This window comes from Danio aesculapii, chromosome 8 (genome assembly GCF_903798145.1).
Source record: "Danio aesculapii chromosome 8, fDanAes4.1, whole genome shotgun sequence".
Lineage (NCBI taxonomy): Eukaryota > Metazoa > Chordata > Actinopteri > Cypriniformes > Danionidae > Danio > Danio aesculapii.
The window spans coordinates 4,978,393-5,000,536 of NC_079442.1; the positions used below are offsets into that span (position 1 = coordinate 4,978,393).

At 39.0% G+C, this 22,144-nt stretch overlaps 1 protein-coding gene across 1 annotated transcript in view; it reads right to left on the reverse strand.

Annotated features, from left to right (window-relative positions):
- Positions 1-22,144, reverse strand: part of ntrk2a (neurotrophic tyrosine kinase, receptor, type 2a) — a 122,591-nt gene that overhangs the window by 76,985 nt on the left and 23,462 nt on the right. Inside the window, exons 6-11 of the mRNA XM_056463045.1 lie at positions 18,481-18,617; positions 14,381-14,519; positions 11,822-12,121; positions 10,144-10,164; positions 5,021-5,058; positions 4,267-4,366 (exon numbers count right to left, since the gene is read on the reverse strand). Coding sequence (XP_056319020.1) covers positions 4,267-4,366; positions 5,021-5,058; positions 10,144-10,164; positions 11,822-12,121; positions 14,381-14,519; positions 18,481-18,617 — 735 coding nt within the window. The remainder of the gene's footprint in view (positions 1-4,266; positions 4,367-5,020; positions 5,059-10,143; positions 10,165-11,821; positions 12,122-14,380; positions 14,520-18,480; positions 18,618-22,144) is intronic.

The window sequence follows — 22,144 nt, forward strand, 5'->3', positions numbered from 1 at the left end:
TTTTCAGATTTTACCACATTCTCACTCTGTTATTTACTTGTTTCTTGTATTTTTTTACTTTTGTTTTTGTCTTACCTGCTTTCTGGAACCGTTTCCTTGCAAGACTCGAACCCTGTCGTTGTGGTCAACTTCTCTCTGCGTTTGCTGACGTACATGGCGAGCTACTGGACAAACTGATAAAAGTGGGAAAGCCGTCCATACGGAGGTAACCAATCAGCTGTTAAGCGCAAAAAGGAAAGTACCGTTTTCCTACTTTCTAAGTACTTACTAAGCCCCGTAGTGTTAGTTTTAAAGATGAAATGCAGCCATACGTACTTCTTGCTACATAATTCGCGATTTCCAGAAATGTATATGGGGCTACGTTTTCAGAATGAGCCTGTGTTGCATTCTTCACATACAATATCTTGGCCTTTCCATCCAGCAGTTTTTATGCAACAACCTAAAATGTGATTGTAAATATAGTTACATAGACTTTTGACTTGTAGGTAACCTCCAAACAACACCCAAAACACTCGATTAACTATATAGCAAAAAAAAAAAAATTAGAACCAGCACTGCTGCAGCAGCATCTGCCATTTCACACCACTTTCTTATAAAAATATAATATTCTGACAAGACTACTAAATGGACAACCTCCACAACACAAATCCAAATTTATTCACTATGAGGAACCAAGTTTATTTAATAGAGCCACCATGTTAATTAGAGATGCATAGCACAAACTGTTAGCAAAGACAAACATGAATGCAAGAAAACAGTCTTCTAATGGCTTGTTTTCACTGAACGACATGTGCAGTAAGGCTCGGTATGGTAAAGTATGCACTTATTTATATATTTCCAGAACTGGTATCAAAATAGAGATGGTATCGTACCAACTAGCACAATAGTATGATACCTAAAGGGTGGCGCTAGACTCAGTGTTGAATGCAACCCAGGCTCAATCTGAGAACGTAGTCCCGGGGACGTTTCTGGAGACCGCGAAATACGTCCCGGGAGGTACGTATTTTTGCAGTTTTTGTTTTCGCGAGTCTGCGAGAGGCCACTGTGCGCGCTTTTTCCCGCGCAGTTCTCGCGTAAACCCGCTAGAGGCCGCTGTCGAACGACCTTCTGCCTGTCTGCCTGGATGACGGAATGATTGACCGTGCGACCGGCCAATCGGCTGACCCACCCTCTTCCGTCCCTAAACCCAACCAACGACGATTCACAAAAGCCGTCCAAAAAAAGAAAAGCCCTCGTCCGATTTTTACCACGTTTTCAGATTTTGACCACATTCTCACCCTGTGACGAACTTGTTCGCTTCATTTTTTGGATTTTGTTTTTGTTTTCTTACCTGATTTCCGGAACTGCTCTTCCCCGGACTCGAACCCGGTCGTCGTGGTCAGCCCCTCTCTGTGCCTCGAGTCCGCCAGAGTACACGAAGAGCTAACCGGATAAACTAGTTGCAGCGGGAAAGCCCTCCACACGGAGGCGAGCGGCCGGCCGGCCGGCAAACGCCAAAGGGACCGACGTCACACCGCCCCGCAGCGTTCGCTTAAAAAACTGAAATGCAGCCGTACGTACCCCCGGCTACATATTTCGCGGTCTCCAGAAACGTCCCCGGGACTACGTTCTCAGAATGAGCCTGGGTTGGTTGAATGCTGATTGGTTTACAGAGAATCGTCGTTTATGTGTGCAATTAGAGGAACGACAACACAATAAGTGGCATTTTTAAATATACAGCCAAAACATGACACAACAATAGCACACACAACAAAAAAGTGTGTATTTTTGATGCCTGTAGTTCAAACTATTAATTTAAAATGAGCTGAATCAATGCAATTCTTGAGTTTTTTGGGGGGACAACTTAATTGTTTTATGTTCAATCCTCCTAAATTAACTATTTTACATTTCAAGCGTTCCCACTTACTGTAGATATTAGGGTTAATAGCAGGCTTGGCATGCTGTCTCGGGAGAGAACCCTGAGCTTGGAGATACTTGAGCCCAAGGCTTCCACTTGGTAAATAAGCATATAAGGGGATCCGAGATCAGCTAGGTCTCAAGAGCTCCCCCTTAGAAAAGGGAGGAAAAGGAGGAGATGGGGTGGAAGGGGGGATTCTTCTAAAACAAAGATAGAGCACTATGGAAAAAATGATGCATTTATTGAAAGCTTGGATAACTCTAGGTGCGTCCCAAATTGCATACTTATGCACTATTCTATGCCATTTTGTAGTATTATTAGTGTAAGTAGTGCGTTCATACTGAACTTAACTGCACTTTAATTACCCGGATGATGCACTTATTTAACTGTTAAAAATAAATGTGTGTTGTTGGAAACTTCACGCACTCAATGACCGCAGCTTTTCTCACGTAGCGGAAGGGGCGGAGCTATCGATCGCACATGTTGAATGACTCTATTTATTTTGCATTGTGAAAGCAGTATTCTCCTACAAGAGGGATTATAGCGCCTCCCGATGGTGAATGCAGTTTTAAAACTAGGTATTATTGGGTACTTTGGTCATTTATTTCACTAATTCAGCAACCGGCAAACGTCATCAAGAAACGGTTTGAATTTCCGCTTAGTAAAAAAACATTAGTGTTTCATTTGGGACGACACTGCATACCTATACTATATTGGGTGTGTAAGTGCATAAGTGCTGGTTTCACACAATTCCTTCATGTTGACCAAACATAAATCAATTACGTTAACAATTACGTTAACAAATTTAAGTGGATTAAACACAAAACAATTAAGTTGTCCCCAAAGAAACTTGAGAATTGCGTCATTTCAACTTATTTTAAATAAGTAGTTTGACCAAACAGCAAAAGTAATTTTTTGAGTGCAATAAGGGGAACGATAAGGGGAACGACGTTACGTGCCATTTTTAGATATACTGGCGAAACTCGACACTGTAATAACGCAATAATAACACAGTAGAAGTCTGCACGGGACTGTTTTTTCAACCTGATCTAACGAGGAAACGTAACTATTTTACATTTTGTCAGTTTATTGGCTAAACTAGTATATCGGTAGTGGAAATGCAAGCTTGATCAGGCTGACCCATACCGAAATGTGAATTGTGCTGTCCTATTGACCTCATTCTTACTAATCATTGACCTCATTTAGTCGCCTAAGGGAAAAATGACTAGGAATAATAAACGGCAGAAAACGGTTAAACGATTTGCTCTACAAACAAGTGTGTGAATGACTATAAATAAAAAGTAGAATAGTTTAATAAGAAAATACAATTCAGGCTCATTCTGAAAACGTTCCCCTATATACGTTTCTGGAGAGCGCCAAATACGTCCCAGGAGGTACGTTTTTTTGCAGTTTTTGTTTTCGCGAATCCACCAGAGGTCGCTTTCAGATCTTAAATTGCTCTCGCGACTGGCATTCGCACCTGCTCTTCTTGCGTAAACCAAAGGCCGCTGTCGACTTCCCACCCCTTCCCTTCCGGATAGTGTTTTCATAAGCGCCGACTGCCCCACCCACCGTCTTCCCTAAACCCAACCGACAGTGTGTTCAAAAGCAAATCCAGTTAAAGAAAAGCCCTCAGAGCAGCCTGATTTTTACCAAATTCTCACCCTGTTATTTATTTTATGTTTTGGCTTTGGTTTTTGTTTTACTTGCTTTCTAGAACCGTTTTTCACCCGAACCCTGTCATCGCGGTCAACTCCGCTCTACGTCACAAGTCCGCCGACATACGCCGTGAGCCACTGGACAAACTGGTAACAGCTGAAAAGCCGTCCATACGGAGGTAAGAGGTCAGCTGGTGAGTGCAAAAAGGAATAGCGCCCTACCATCCTGTAGTGTTCATTTTAAAGACAAAATGCATGAATAAGTTCCTCTGGCTACATAATTCGCGATCTCCAGAAATGTATATAGGGCTACGTTTTCAGAATGAGCCTGTTGGAAGCGAACGAGACCAAAAATCTCAAGCCAAATGGTTGCCCCTGCTTATACGAGAAGAATAAGATCATTACTATACTGAATCTTACCACTCAATGGAAACAAGCCATTACATCCAGCTTTATCATTCAAGCAGACTACACCATTTTAGTGCGCACTTTAATATTCCCTATGAGAAACCCATGTTAAAGCAGACTAAGTGTGTATTAGTAATAATTAGAGCTCATTAAACAGTCGAAGCACAGCCTTCCTTCAGCATTCACTTATTTCCACAAAAGAGAAAAGCCACTTATTCCATCCCAGAACAATGTGTCTTTTCCAAAGCGACGGGCCTTAATGAAGGTTTGGCAGAGGCGTGTTTAGAGCCGAGAGGTGCTTACCTTTGATGCCGAACTTCGAGTTTCGGCCAAACTTCAGAATGACGAGCATCAAAACGAAGCCTGTGAATGTGATGGCAGCGATTCCCACGACCACGTAAACCTACGAAGAGAATAATGAGCCTTCAAAGGGCAGCCACTGCATTCAGTTTCACCCAAAAACCTGCTCTCCATTAGGGAAAGATTGCAACCATTTTCTCTTTTACGAGTCATTTAGTTTTGGAGTTTGCTATACTGAGAACTGCTGGGCATCTGGAGGTCACAGATATACATCGTAAATGGCTTAATGTGGCCTGTTGTAGGTTGTACTGATGTTGTACTCAAGGAAATTTTCACAGTATTTCCTATAATATTTTTTCTTCTGGAGAAAGTCTGATTTGGTATATTTCAGCTAGAATGAAAGCTGTTTTTGATTTTTTAAAACCATTTTAGGGTCAATATTAGGTAACACTTTATTTTGATGGTCCATTTGAGTATTAGTAGACTGTCTGCTTAATATCTTTTGATACTGCTCCATCAACAGACATTTAACTGACTATAAGAAACTTTGCAAGTACATGTCAACTTACACTAACCCTAACTCCAACCCTAACCCTAAGTTAACAGTCTACTTATAATCTAATGAGAATTAGTTGGCACATAGATGCAATGTAACTTAAATTCAACAAACAGCCCATCAAAATAAAGTTTGACCCAATGTAACAATAGTAATACTAAAAAATAATAATAATAATAGTAATAATTTGAGTTTACTTACAGCAACTTTGTCCTCGGGAGGTCCAAGTGGAGTGTCGTCTGTTTTATAAAAGAAGAACAAAATCAGATACAGATGCATCTCATACTACAAATCTACCATCAGTGTGTGTGTTTTAGTGTTTTTGTTCATACCTGTAGTGGCATCTCACACACAAGAGAACAGAGAGAAGAAGAGAAATTTAGGATTAAGATGAATTATGTTATCAGTGCATTTTTTTAGCATTGTAAATGACATGTTACATAATAAATGACTTAAAATTAAAAGTTTACTCCAAGAAGACATTCTCTTTCACAAGATTTTTAAATGTTTTCCAGTTAACATTCCTACGGTAAATAAAGATATATTTAGTCCAGATAGAAATTTACATAAGTAAAAACGCATCAAAATTAAAAGGGATAGTTCACCCTGAAATGAAAATTCTGTCATCATTTACTCATCTATTGCATCTATAGCAACTCCTCCAGGATTCTTATATAAACATGAGGCTCGTCAAACTGGTCGTGGTGGTGGAGTCGCGTCAATCTTTAGTGATATTCTTAATGTTAATCAGAGAAACGGACTTATGTTTAGCTACTTTGAAGTATTAGCGCTTAATGTTGTCCTTCCAAACACTATGCAAAAACCTATGTTATCTCTCGCTCTAATCACCATATATAGACCCCCAGGACCCTATGTCAATTTTCTAAAAGAGTTTTGTGATTTTATCTCCGACTTACTAGTTAACACTGATAAAATACTAATTGTAGGAGACTTTAACATCCACATAGATGACGCTAACGTCACATTAGGGCTCTATAGGATCTATAGAGCTGCGCATCGTTGGATTTGCTCTTCAGTGTTTGGACTCTCAGTAGTGATTATTAAACCACACTGAACTGAGCTAAACTGAACTGAACTTAAACACTACAAACTGAACTACACTGTTCCTATTTACTATGACCTTTTATGTGAAGCTGCTTTGACACAATCTACATTGTAAAAGTGCTATACAAATAAAGGTGAATTGAATTGAATTGAATATTGTTTCAGAACATCTCAAACCCAATAGTATTTATTTTCATCCCAGGCTCATTATGGATATGTACCCAGGGGTCCGTTGTTCGTACCTCAATTAAATGATCTAAGATGATTTGACAGATCTCTGGCTAACTTGGTTTTACAAACAAGTTTGCGAATCAGATTAAAAATGTCTGGATGAACTGATCTGAGATCGCTGCGTGTGTTGTGAAGAACAGATCTATCGATCCTCGAAATCATGATCAGCAATGCAATGACTGGCTGACGGCACAGCAGCGTAATGACATCATCTGATTAATATTCAATTATCCATGTGAGCAAAATTACATAAAATTCATAGTAAACGGTTTGTTCGATATGATACTCAATAACTTTACACATTTATTGTGGGCTGAAGGCTTTACAACTTTCATCCCAGCAAGCAATAGCCGTCATTTCACCGGCTAGGTGAAGTATAGACCAGATCTAGCCCGGCTACGTGTAACCCAATTTTAGCCCGAATAACCTTAAATTTGGTTGCATGTTGTTTTTTTGCTAAATAAAGCTTATATATGTATGATACTCCATCATGTAAGAAAAGTCAATAACGTTTATGAGGTTCCTGCAAGGAATAGACGTAGTTTCAGTTTCTCGGTGAAGTATAGACCCAATCTAGTCCGGCTATGTGTAACCCATCTCCAGCCCAAAAACCTTAAATTTGCTTACCTGTCTTTTTTTTTTGGCAAAATACCTTGTGATATGTATGATATTCCTTCAAGTAAGGAAAGTCAATCGCATATAAGGAGTTTGGGCTTTTAAAAATATATGCTATTTTCATATTCTGAGAGTAGCCTTGGGTTAGCTCATCATCCGGCCGGCTATTTATAGCCCACTGATAGCCTAAACTGATTCACTGTATTTGGCCGTGCAGCGCATACATCACGCACGCATTATCAGTGTTAAGGTGTACGTGTCAAGAGTATTTAGCAATTTATTTAGTTTTACTTTTAGAGCTAATTTAAGTAGGCCTATTCAAGTCTCTTGATAAATGGCTGTTTAAATTAATTTAGCATCTAAAAAGCATTTTGATATTGGTAAAGATGTCTGCAACTTTTGCGAATCATCAAATCACTGGAATATTAGTTGTCAAAACGTGTGCATGACTGCATGAATTATTATTCCTTCCCTTTAAAAAAAATAGAAAAAAATTGAATATTGTCCATATTATCATACACAAATTGTACCAAAGATGGATCAGTACCTTAAAATAGTCTGCAATTGTGTATAAAAGTCCATATTAATAAATGTTCTCTTTGAAACGCTTGGGGAGAGAACACCCCGTGACAGTTTTTGTACTTTTATTTTGGAGTGTAGTTTGCATAACAGTTTTATTTATTATTTTTTTAAAACTTCTATTTTATATAATTTGTTCTATTTTGTATATTATTTTTAAAAACTATTTTACAATTTTATTTTACCATTTATAGTCTGTAGAGGAATTACCAACCTCCGTCACACATGACGTCACATGGGTTCCCGTTTGCAAAGAAAGATGCAATAGCAAACATGTCGTGTTGTGCGGTAGGATACCAAATTCGAAAAGTCCAAAAGTCTAAAACTAGAAAACGTAACTTTTACCGTACACCACACTGCTTTTAATGCCAACCGCAGATGTCTAAAAGGCGAAAAGGGAGCTGAATGGATTGAGGACCTAATTAAAAATGCTCGACTCTGCAGTTCTCATTTTATATCAGGTAAAATCATGCTATGCTGAATCATACACATTTCTTGTTTTTGATTGCACCAATTATTTAAGCAAAAGCATGCATGATACCCTGCCGTACAGGTGCAGTTCGCTGTCAGAATGCAGTTGTTATGCTGTTTGATGATTACCCAGGCCTTGTATAGCTCCGTCTTTTTTCCTTGTCTTTGTCTAATCTTTGTCTTTGTCGGTTTATAGCACTACAATGTTTTGAATCTGGTAATCATGTAACATTATTTCTTGCACATGACCACACAGAAACCCATTGTTAGCATCCAAAGACTTCTAAAATTAGGTCTTTAACTTCTCTCTTGTAAAATTACTTGGACTTTCAATGAGATAGTATATTTGGAGCTGGATGCTTGGCCATTTCGTCTTATCCAATATCCATTGGGAGGGTGCTATCGCAAATGGACCTGTCAGACGAACGCCGCTCACTTTAACGTTAATTTTGCTGAATAACTGTGTAACTGTTATAATACGCTGAAAGCTTTATCTAAATAATATGTATAATATGTAATCAATATAACTTATTTCTAAGACAACAAGGAACTCTGTACCGCATCGGATGTCATTCCTTCGCTGTAAATGCTAGCGCTCCCCTTTTTTTTGCAACCTCGCTGTGCGCGCATCCTGAATGTTTACAAACCCGTAATTCATCTATAGCTTACTACTATAAGAGAATATCAGCATTTGCTACATACTTTAAGTATTACCTTTGCTTTAAATGACCGGATCAAATCCTGTTTATATGAAATAAGCCTGCTCCTCAGCAGGTTTGAGCTACCAGACCTGTTATAGCAACATCTCTCAGATGAGTTTTGAAGAACGAAACAATAATGGATTGTGTCAAATCGTCAATAACCAAATCCAGCTAACTGAGTAATTCAAGTACGAAGAACGGACCCCAGGTCTACATTTCTGGGGACAGTGAAAAATGTAACTGGAGGTCCGTGCGCTTGCAGGTTTTATTTTTGCCAATCCACCAGAGGCCGCCGTGTATGCTTTTTGTTGATCTCAAATTTCTCTCACGTGTCTTCTTCTCGCATAAATCCACCAGAGGGTGCTATATTCACTTCAACCAATTAAGCCAGCTTGCTGACTGACTGACTGACCCACCCCGTCCCTAAACCCAACCGATAGTGCTTTCAAAAGCAATCTAGAAAAAGAAAAGCATTCGCGGCCACATGATTTCACCAGGTTTTTAGTCTGTTGTTTATTTATTTATTTTTTTTGCTTTTGTTTTATTATTTTCTGTCATCACATGTGGCGAGCCACTGGGCAAACTGGTAACACTGGAAAAGCCTTCCAGTTGGAGGTAAGCGGTCAGCAGTAATGCAAAAAGCAACAGAAGCCATCGGCGGAGTCATTACGCGTTCATTTTAAAGACTAAATGCCGCCAGACGTACCTCTGGCTACATATTTCACGCTCTTCAGAAATGTAGACAGGGGTACGTATCCACAATGAGCCTGTGTTGTTTGTTTTTCCTACTATGGAGGTCAAAGGTTTTCAGCTTTCTTCAAAATATATTCCTTTTTGTTTTTAACTTAAGAAAGAAACTTATAAAGGTTTGCAACCCATTGAGGTATAGTAAAAAGTGAGAGTATTTTTATTTTTGGGTGAACTATCCCTTTAGGCAAATTTGTAATTATGAAGAGGGAAAGTCTGTCAGTAGAGTTAGAAGATTTAGACATGCTTTCCCTTTATATTATCATTATCATTTATTATTATTTTTATTTTCTGGATTTAATCATAAATTACTTAATTTTGATAAATTCATTCATTCATTTTACTTCAGATTAGTCTATTTCAGGGATCGCCACAGCGGAATTAACCGACAACTATTAAACCAAATGTTTTACGCAGAAAATGCACTTCCAGCCACAACCCAATACTGGGAAACATCTATAAACACACACACACACTCATACACTACGGCCAATTTAGTTTATTTAATTCACCTATAGCACATGTGTTTGGACTGTGGGGGAAACCGAAGCACCAGGAGGAAACCCACGCCAACACGGGGAGAACATGCAAACTCCACACAGAAATGGCAACTGATCCAATCAGCAATCTTCTTGCTGTGAAGCAACAGTGCTAACCACTGAGCCACTCACTGTGCCACCCCTAATTTTGAAACATTTTTCCTTTAATAAAGTACATTTCATCTCAAGAAATGTCTTTATTCATAAAAATCTTTAAATATTTGCACAAAAAATAACATGGCATAAAATAATGTGAAAGAATTCCTTTTTTGCAGTATAATTACTCAACCAACATGTCAAAATCTACATTTTGGAGTGAACTTTCACTTTAGTCATTGATATTCCTGCCAAACAAAAAACCTCAAAGAAGACTCACCATAATACAGTGGTTCGGAAACTGATTCAGAAGACCAAACATGGAAAAGAAAACAGACAGGGTCTCAGAAACTGTCTATAACAGTTACATTCACTGTAAAGCTTTATTTATACTTCTGCGTTGAGTGATCGCTGTATAGCACTGCGAATACTTAGCATGTAGCTCACTCCATTGTGAGCATTTATACTTCTGTGTCTGTGCTGCAATACCACTTCCGAAATGCTAGTTAGAGCAGTAGAGGTCCACTTTGTCTATTTTTTGTGCCAAAGTTTTGAGTTTGTGCCGGAAATGTGTGCGATGCTACTGTAGAAGTAGCTCAAACTCACACTCATTCAAGGAAGAAAAGGGCGGGGACCAGCAAACATTCAACAAGTTTACTCATAAAAAAAAAACACGCAAAATAAAAGCATCCATTTTGAGTTCTTCCACAGGGGCAAGTTAATGTCTGTGTGAAATCACACTTTTATTTTGCTAGCGCTTCAGTCACAATATTCTTAAAGGAAATCAAAAGAAAGGTTTTTTGGATATTAGTATCAGTGAGTTAGCCTCAAGGATATCTATTAGCGCCAAAACAATTAGCATTTAGCATTTAGCACCTGAAATAAACACCCAAAGCTGGCATTTTGTCACTTCTGCCGAAATAGATCAAAGATTTTTTGACATCACCTCATCAAATCTTCTGACCAATCAAATGTTCTTTAGTATCTGGCATGCCCTGCCCCCTTCAAGATGCTTCTAATTTGCTTTTCATTTGATGTGCTTGAGCTCAACCTCTCACACTGGCAGAGCTCTGATAAAAATGAAACACTATTGGATGCTTTCTTAAAAAGGGAGTGGCTATTTTTATGTCCCGCCTTGTCTTTATGTTTCAGTTGAGATACGTAAAAATTTAGAATTAAAAATTGCACATTTACAAATCCACTTTACAGGAAAATGGTGAGTAATAACTCTTCTAAAACCCTTTACTACATCAAATCAGCTCGCAGTAAAAAAAAACAAGCCACGCCCACTGTTTTCTTATTTAATATTCAGTTTCTCTTGCAAACGGCGTCACAATACCAAAAAAAAAGTTTCTTGGAAACTGACTGGGTTGTTGAAAGATGGGTGTTGCCCATAAAATAAAGGAAGATTGACAAATGGATGAACAGCAGACACACTGACATGCCCCGCCCTAAAGGAATTCCATGTGAAAGTCAAGAAAAAAAAACAGGGGGGGCTAATAATTCTGACTTCAACTTTATATATACTTCTTTGGCCCACCTGGAATGTCACTTGGCCCACCCTAAAGTTCCAAGCTGGATCCGGCCCTGAACACAATGAGAGAAAGTCACCAAATGCTCAATCTGAGGTCACTCTAAAACAGTAGCGCAATTTGACCACATGGTGGCATTACACTGTGAAAAAAGTTGTTTTAACGGGGAGACTCCACTGCCGACTTCACTCCATCCCGTTGCTCTCTGCCTTGCCCACACTCATCACCTATCTACCTATCTGACCAATCACAGATCCTGCGCTTCACGTCGCCAAAATGTATAGTCAACATTTTTTGAGGGGTCCGTGTCAGGATACGGTAAAATGTGTGTGACTGCTCAAAGGCTACATCGAACCTACCACATGCACTCGACGCAGAAGTATAAACTGGCTGTTTTAACTTGGATGCATGCTAATTTCAACTCACCGTTCCATGGCTCATGCATGAAATGAGCGGATACGGCCTTGCTGTCCTCTCCGAATTGATTTCTGGCCAGCAGCGTGTATATGCCATTGTTGATGTGCGTAGGACTGTCCAGCTGTAAGCAACCATGGTATTCGCCCTCCGAGTAATCGTGGATCATGGTATGGATGAACTTGCCCTCTTGAATGGGTTGCTCGTCTAATAACCATCTGAGTTTGGGCTTCGGGTTGCCAGACACGCTGAAGGGAATACACCAGTGGTGGTCCGAGATGGCATCTGTCAGCTTGCTGATAACAGGTGGAACTGGCATCCCAAATAAATGGCACACAAGAATAAACAAACACAGATGTAACTTCAACATTTATGGTAACATTATGGTTTTACTAAAATGGATTATTTGATCACTAAAGAATCAGCAGCAGCGGCGTAGCAGTTTTATGTCACCAAGACCATATTCAATACAACTCTAAATCTCAATTTTGAGAGTTGACGTGAAAGAAATTGTATGATTACTATCATTTATTGACTAACAAATCATCATTCTATGAATTAAACCATCATAGAAGGAAGCATGTAGATGATATGATGCTGAAAATTCAACTATGTATTTCCCAATTTCGCTGGAACATTTGGCAACACTGCAAACTAACCTGGATTTACTGCTTTTGAGAGATTTGATGATTTTTTGCTAACAAAGGATACATTAATATGGTGTCATTAATCGCACTAATATTGAGTCTTCTTTGTTTTAAATAACTGTTTACTATGTGTATATAATTTAAAGTGTAATTTCTTTCTAAACCAATTGAAGGGTCCATGCTGCCGTTTAGGGGAAAATGTAAATGTAACGGTGAACTCAAATATTAGGAATTTTACAGATTTCACAGTAATTTTATTTTTTAGATTATTTATTAAAGTTGGCTGCCAGGCAGAAATAAATCTACAAAATAAGGAAAGAGAATCATTTAGACCATGAAAATTGTACATTTTTTTCTTTTTTAATTTTAAGATTAAAATAAAAATGTACACCAAGTATCAATTATGGATTTTTTTATCCCCATAATCATTATTACCCACAATAAAATTTGTTCAAACTTCAATATTTATGATTTATGGTAAAATTATGGTGTTATTAAAATGGCTTATTTGATCTTTAAAGAATCAGCAGCAGCAGCGGCGTGGCAGTTTTATGTTGCCAAGACCATATTCATTAAAACTCTGAATCTCAATTTCGAGAGTTGTCATGAAATCAACAAATCATCATTCTATGCATCAAACCATCATATAAGCAAGCATGTAGATGATATGATGCTGAAAATTCAGCTTTGTATTTCATGCACAATTTTGCTAGAACACTTGGCAACATTGCACACTAGCCAGGATTTACTGCTTTTGAGAGATTAGCTAACCAAGGTTGCATTCATATGGTCAAAGGACATTAATAGCAGTAATGCTGAGCAGTCTTCTTTGTTTTAAAAAACTGTTTACTGTGTGTATATACACTCGCTGACCACTTTATTAGGTACAACTGCATGTTAACGCAAATTTCTAATCAACCAATCGCATGGCAGCAACTCGATGCATTTAGGCATGTAGACATGGTCAAGACGATCTGCTGCAAATGAAACTGAGCATCATTGGTCAGTTGAGGGGAAAAAAGGTGATTTAAGTGACTTTGAACGTGGCATTGTTTTTGGTGCCAGCCGGGCTGGTCTGAGTATTTCAGAAACGGCTGATCTACTGGGATTTTCATGCACAACCATCTCTAGGGCATTACAGAGAATGGTTAGATTATAAAAGATTATAAAAACGTTGCCTGGTCTAATGAGTCTCAATTTCTGCTGCGACATTCGGATGGTAGAGTCAGAATTTGGCATCATCAACATGAAAGCATGGATCCATCCTGCCTTGTATCAACAGTTCAGGCTGCTGCTGGTGGTGTAATGGTGTGGGGGATATTTTCTTGGCACACTTTGGGCCCATTAGTACCAATTGAGCATTGTGTCAACACCACAGTTTACCTGAGTATTGTTGCTGACCATGTCCATCCCTTTATGACCAGTGTACCCATCTTCTGATGGCTACTTCCAGCAGGATAACACACCATGTCATAAAGCGCAAATCATCTCAGACTGGTTTCTTGAACATGACAATGAGTTCACTGCACTCAAATGGCCTCCACAGTCACCAGAGCTCAATCCAATGAAGCACCTTTGGGATGTGGTGGTACGAGAGATCATGGATGTGCAGCTGACAAATCTGCAGCAACTGGACCAAATACAAACCAAAATCTCTGAGGAACATTTCCAGTACCTTGTTGAATCTATGCCACAAAGGATTAAGGCAGTTCTGAAGGCAAAAGAGGGTCCAACCCGGTACTAGTAAGGTGTACCTAATAAAGTGGCCAGGGAGTGTAATTTAAAGTGTAATTTATTTCCAAATTAATTGAATGGTACAAGATGCCATTTAGGGGGACTTGTGAATGTAATGGCGGTGGGCTCAAATACTAGGAATTTTACAAATTTAACATTAAGCAACTTATAAACACACTTGATAACTTACACAATATGTCCAGCTCCACAGATGCCTCGGATTCTCCCACCATGTTATCCGATCTGCAGGTGATTTTGCATTTGTTGTCCAGGGAGGAGACGTTCGTCAGTTTGAGCTGCGACCTTGATATCTGACCCGAGCCTTCCTCCTGCGAGTGTAAGTTACAGCAAAGCCAATGTCATTTCTATTTAAAGTCAACACGCAATCCGACCCCACCATATTTACTTTCATAATGCTTATTGTGGAGGATTCGTTATGGTTGCACGTTATTCCAAAGAGAAAACAACATGTTTTTAATCAAAATGTAATTACAATCTGTTGGCGTCATTTTGGCGGATGACCAGTTGCATAATGTTGAGCGAGTATAATGTTGTTTTTGAGAATATCCTGTTACGCCACATTAGGAAAATGGTTTGCGAATGGCAAATTATATTGACTTTGAGGTGTTTCTACATTGTTTATCAATCAAAGTTTTAAAATTGGTTATTAAAAAAGTCCATATTTAGTTTGTTATCATCTATTATATTCATTTATTCATTTTCCTTCGGCTTAGTCTCTTTATTCATCAGGGGTCGCCACAGCGGAATGATCCGACAACTATTCCAGCATATGTTTTACACAGCGGATGCACTTCCAGCTGCAACCCAGTACTGGGAAACATCTATTCACACTTACACATACACTACGGCTAATTTAGTTTATTCAATTCACCTATGCTGCATGTGTTTGGACTGTGGGGGAAACCAGAGCACCCAGTGGAAACCCACACCAACACGGGGAGAACATGCAAACTCCACACAGAAATGCCAACTGACCCAGCCGAGGCTCAAACCAGCGACCTTCTTGCTGTGAGGTGATTGTGCTACCCACTGCGCCACCATGCAGCCCACTATGCAAGTCAATAGGTCAATTCATAATAGCTTAAAACCACTTGAGGGAGAGCAAATGATGAGGTAATTTTCATTTTTAGGTGAACTAACCCTTTACTGGCGAATCTAGTAATGATAATAACAAGACGGGGTCTCTTAATTGCTTCCAGAGCTGTATAGTGTATCTGTAAAAACAATATTCTGAAGCTAAAACTGTTTAATTTTTTTTTTTCTGCAAAAATCTAAAGCAAAAAAAATCCAAATGACAACAGATGGGCTTTGGTCTCAGTCTGTCAATAATCCACTCTCAAACCTTGTTAAAAGCTCATTAGCATGTAAGACTAACCTACAATACAAACGTTAAAGTGCCCCATTATGATAATTTCCCATTTTCTTTGGAAGGGCTCCTAAAAAAGGTTTGCATCTATCCAAGGTCAGAACACTTTAGTTTTCTCTTAATATCCATTGTATACTGGGGTTTTTTCTCAGTGTCTGAAAGGGTTTCTGAGAGTCTACTCTGCTCTGATTGGTCAGCTGACTCTATTCTGCTCTGACTGGTCTGATGACTCTACTCGGATTGGTCATATGACTCTACTCTGCTTAGATTGGTCAGATGACTCTTCTCTCATTGGTCAGATGACTACTTTGCTCTGATTGGTCTGATGACTCTACTCTGCTCTCATTGGCCTGATGATTCTGCTCTGATTGGTCAGCTGACTACTCTGCTCTGATTGGTCAGCTGACTCTGCTCTAATAAGTCAGATGACCCTACTCTGCTCTGATTGGTCAGATGGCTCTACTCTGATCGGTCAGATGACTCTACTCTGCACAGATTGGTCAGATGACTCTGCTCTGATTGATCAGATGACCCTACTCTGCTCTGATTAGTCTGATGACTCCGCTCTGATTGGTCAGATGAATCTGCTCTTATTGGTCTGATGACTCTACTCTGATTTGTCTGATGATTCTGCTCTGATTGGTCAGCTGACTCTGCTCTAATTGGTCAGATGAATCTGCTCTTATTGGTCTGATGACTCTGCTCTGATTGGTCAGCTGAGTCTGCTCTAATTGGTCAGATTACCCTACTCTGCTCTGATTGGTCAGATGGCTCTACTCTGATCAGTCAGATGACTCTACTCTGCTCAGATTTGTCAGATGACTCTGCTCTGATTGGTCTGATGACTCTACTCTGCTCTCATTGGCCTGAAGATTCTGCTGTGATTGGTCAGCTGAATACTCTGCTCTGATTGGTCAGCTGACTCTGCTCTAATAAGTCAGATGACCCTACTCTGCTCTGATTGGTCAGATGGCTCTACTCTGATCGGTCAGATGACTCTACTCTGCACAGATTGGTCAGATGACTCTGCTCTGATTGATCAGATGACCCTACTCTGCTCTGATTAGTCTGATGACTCTACTCTGCTCTGATTGGTCAGATGAATCTGCTCCTATTGGTCTAATGACTCTGCTCTGATTTGTCTGATGATTCTGCTCTGATTGGTCAGCTGACTCTGCTCTAATTGGTCAGATGACTACTCTGCTCTGATTGGTCAGATGACTCTACTCTGCTCTGATTGGTCAGATGACTCTGCTCTAATTGGTCAGAAGACCCTACTCTGCTTTGATTGGTCAGATGACTACTCTGCTCAGATTGGTCAGAGGACTCTACTCTGCTCTGATTGGTCAGCTGAGTCTGCTCTAATTGGTCAGATTACCCTTCTCTGCTCTGATTGGTCAGATGGCTCTACTCTGATTGGTCAGATGACTCTGCTCTGATTGATCAGATGACTCTACTCTGCTCTGATTGGTCTGATGACTCTACTCTGCTCTGATTGGTCAGATGACTCTGCTCTGAATGACCAGATGCCAGATGAGTTAGATTGTCCAGTATGTTTTGACTGGTCCCACAATAATACGTAAATTTTAACTTTTCCTCAGCACTCATAATATGATGTTAGAAACATAAAGTATGACGCCAACAACTTTTTTCTCTTACGTTTGCTTCTGAAAGCACTATTGGTTGGTTTAGTTCAGTTGTATGGCAAGCCCTGCCTATTCCTGAATGTGTACTAGAAGGACGTGTATCTGAAACATGCAACAAAATGTACACCAATGCTGTATCCAAAATTGCTCCTATACCCAGTATTCCCTACAATAGTCCACTAATATGGTCCACTTGAAGGAGTGAAGGAAACATGTATACAAACATTACTTTAATTAAATAATTTTGTATTTTAAACTATACACTGATAGGATTGCGCTTTAGTTACCATCTTGCGATCAGATGCAGAAATTCATTTGGCATGCAAATTCTCATTATGGGGATTTTCTAGCTGTTGAGTGCGCATGTGTTGTACACTCGTTATTGCTGTGCAATGTGGGATTGATTGAGTGCACTTCAAAACTTCCACTTTGGTTTCAGACACCACTAAAAATGGCTGCTCCACTAAAAAAAGGGCACGATTTCGGACACAACTTTAGTAATGGATTTCAGATTCATGAAAAATGTCCACAGCACCCTCTAGTGTATTTGTCATCTGAAACGTGCATCGAAACACATTTTACATTTCGTTAAGAAAAATTTGGGCTTGTATTTTTCTAATGAGCCTTAATGGAACACTTTAACATTCTGTGGGAAGACCTGACAAACCTGTAGAAAGCAGTGTTAGAACTACTAATATACAGCTGAAGTCAGAATTATTAGCCCCCCTGTTTATTTTTCCCCCAAATTCCGTTTAATGGAGAGAAGATTTTTTTTCAACACATTTCTAAACATAATAGTTTTAATAACTCATTTCTAATAACTGGTTTATTTTATTGATGATGACAGTAAATAATATTTTACTAGATATTTTTCAAGCTGTTTCTATACAGCTTAAAGTGACATTTAAAGGCTTAACTAGGTTAATTAGGCTAACTAGGCAGGACAGGGTAATTAGGCAAGTTATTGTAATAGGATGGTTTGTTCTGTAGACAATCCAAAAATATATATAGCTTAAAGGGGTTAATAATTTTGACTTTAAAATTGTTTTTAAAAAATTTAAAACTGCTTTCATTCTAGCCAAAATAAAACAAATAAGACTTCCTCCAGAAGAAAAAATATTATCAGACATACTGTGAAAATTTCCTTCCTCTGTTAAACATCATTTGGGAAATATTTAAAAAAGAGAAAAAAATTCAAAGGGGGGCTAATAATTCTGACTTTAACTGTATATTTGAACGAACATTGATAAGAGTTACCTTGATCGCTGAATTTAGCTTGCAGGTGGTCCAGGTGAGATTTGGAGTGGGCATTCCTGAGGTGTTGCAGGTCAGTGTCACATTTAACCCTTTCTTTATGGTCACGTTTGTGGGCGTGAGAGTCACAGTGGGGAGAACTAGAAAGAAAACACAGGACAAAACAGAACTATCATACACTCATTAGTAATGGAGAATTACATTTCATGTCATAAATCATATGAAATCATGTATGGATAAGTATATCGTTTATCTTATCTAGCATTTTATCTAACTGAAAACGTTGAACCTGACCTGCCTAAATATTGCTTCTGCTGAAGTCTGAATCCTAATTAGAAATATTAGCATAATGCGGTCAATAAGCCTATGCAAGGAATGAAGGCAAGACTTCAGTATATTGTGGTGTTGCTATCATGTCATGGAGAAACTGGTCAATTCGCTTGAACACACTACTCAATGTGCATTCAAACTGATAAAATTTCTGATATGATACGATATGATATGATATGATACGATATGTTATGATTTATGATATACGATATGATAGGATACAATGCGATGCGATGCAATATAATACAATATGATATTATATGATATTTGATATATGATATACGATACGATGTGATACAATATAATATGATATGATATATGATATTTGATATATGATATACGATACGATGTGATACAATATAATATGATATGATATATGATATTTGATATATGATATACGATACGATGCGATGCGATGCGATACGATACGATACGATACGATATAAAATAACATGACATATGATATATGATGTATGATATATGATACGATACGATACGATACGATACGGTGCAATGCGATGCGATACAATACGATATAATATGATATGATATATGATATATGGTATATGATATATGATATATGATACGATACGATATAATATGATATATGATGTGATATATGATATACGTTACGATACGATACGATATTTTATGATGCGATACCATACGATATAATATATGATATGATATATGATATGATTTGACACGATATGATGTGATTCAATGCGATACGATACGATATGATAGGATGGTGGCACTGTAGCTCAGTGGTTAGCACTGTCGCCTCACAGCAAAAAGGTGGCTGGTTCGAGTCCCGGCTGGAACAGTTGGCCTTTCTGTGTGGAGTTTGCATGTTCTCCCTATGTTTACGTAGGTTTCTTCTGGTTGCTCCAGTTTCCCCCACAGTCCAAAGACATGCCCTGTAGGTGAATAGGATAAACTAAACTTCCCCGTAGTGCATGAATGTTTGGGTTTGTGTGAATGAGAGTGTGATGTGATATGATGGTGGCACTGTGGCTCAGTGGTTAGCACTGTCGCCTCACAGCAAGAAGGTCGCTGGTTCAAGTCCTGGGTGGGCCAGTTGGTCCAAAGACATGCACTATAGTAGAATTGGAGGAACTAAAATTGGCCATAGTGTATGAGTGTGTGAATGAGTGTGTATGGGTGTTTCCCAGTACTGGGTTGCAGCTGGAAGGGCATCCGCTGTATAAAACATATGCTGGAATAGTTGGCAGTTTATTCCGCTGTGGCGACCTCTGAAATAGAGACTAAGCCGAAGGAAAATGAATGATATGATATGATATGATATGATATGATATGATGTGATATGATATATGATATAATATGATATAAATGAGCCGTCCATTGTGTCATCTATCTCCACCCTTTTGCCTCGACCTCCTGGTCCAATGGTGTCCCACAGTCCCATCTGCTCTCAGCCATCGCCCAGGGCTCTTCTGTTATCAGCTCTGTCCCCTGGGTGTCATTAGCCAAAGCTTCTCTCTCCATTGACACCTCCATAGGCCTCCCATTCTAGCTGTGCTCTGGATTCTTGCCATCACAACCCTGGCTTTTCCTGCTTGATTTAGTTCATGCGTGTTTTAGTTGCTGTCTCTGGTACTTCCACATACCTTTGTTTCCCTCCTAAACTCCTCCTCAAACTTCCAAAAAGTTTTTGTCTTTTTTCTAGTCGAAAATGTCAAGCAGCATTTTCTAGACTAGCAAAAAGATATTGTGTTGTTTTCAAAAATACTATGTCAAAATGAAGTGAATTTTGCCTTCAATTAAGCTGAACAATCAGTGGGTTCAGCAAAGTAAACTTGTTTTCGCTTTGAAAAAGATAATATGGCTCATTATTTTCAATGTTTTAAGGTAAAATTCACTTAGCTCTCTTTATATATGTACACCTTACTAGTACCACATTGAACCCCTTTTGCTTTCAGAACAGCCTTAATCCTTCATCGCATGGATTTCACCAAGATACTGGAAATATGCCTCAGAGATTTTGGTCCATATTGACATGACAGCATCACGCAGTTGCTGTAGATTTGTCGGCTGCACATCCATGATGCCAATCTCCCGTTCTAGCACATCCCAAAGGTGCTCTATTGGATTGAGATCTGCTGACTGTGGAGGCCATTTGAGTAAACTCAGTGAACTCATTGTCATGTTCAAGAAACCAGTCTGAGATGATTCACGCTTTATGACATGGTGTGTTATCCTGCTGGAAGTAGCCATCAGAAGATGGGTACACTGTGGTCATAAAGGGATGGACATGGTCAGCAACAATACTCAGGTAGGCTGTGGCATTGACATGATGCTCAATTGGTACTAATGGGCCCAAAGTGTGCCAAAAAATATCCCCCATACCATTACACTACCACCAACAGCCTGAACTGTTGATACAAGGCAGGATGGATCCATGCTTTCATGTTGTTGGCGCCAAATTCTGACCGACCATCCGAATGTCACAGCAGATTTTCCAATCTTCTATTGTCCAGTTTTGGTGAGCCTGTGCGAATTGTAGCCTCAGTTTCCTGTTCTTAGCAGACAGGAGTGGCACCCGGTGTGGTCTACTGCTGCTGTAGCCCATCCGCCTCAAGGTTAGACGTGTTGTGTGTTCAGAGATGCTCTTCTGCAGACCTCGGTTGTAATAAGTGGTGATTTTGAGTTATTGTTGCCTTTCTATCTACCAGTCTGGCCATTCTCCTCTGACCTCTGACATCAACAAGGTATTTGCGCCCACAGAACTGCCGCTCACTGGATATTTTCTCTTTTTCGGACCATTCTCTGCAAACCCTAGAGATGGTTGTGCGTGAAAATCCCAGTAGATCAGCAGTTTCTGAAATACTCAGACCAGCCTGTCTGGCACCAACAGCCATGCCACGTTCAAAGTCACATAAATCACCTTTCTTCCTCATTCTGATGCTGGGTTTGAACTGCAGCAGATCAGCTTGACCATGTCTACAAGCCTAAATGCATCGAGTTGCTGTCATGTGATTGGCTGGTTAGAAATTTGCGTTAACGAGCAGTTGGACAGATATACCTAATAAAGTGGCCTGTGAGTGTATATATAAATTTATATATATATATATATATATATATATATATATATATATATATTCTTCAACTGTCTGCATTCATGAATGTATATTGTAAATTGTTTTATTATTGTTAAATGCACTAGCAATATTTAATATTCAATTCATTTTTTTTATTGTATGTTAGCTCGAAAATAAAACCAAAGTATATAATTCATTGAATTTGATCTTAGAAATCAAACAATTACTTCATCTGAATCACAGGAATGCCGTTCTAGTCTGCTGGTGCTCTCATT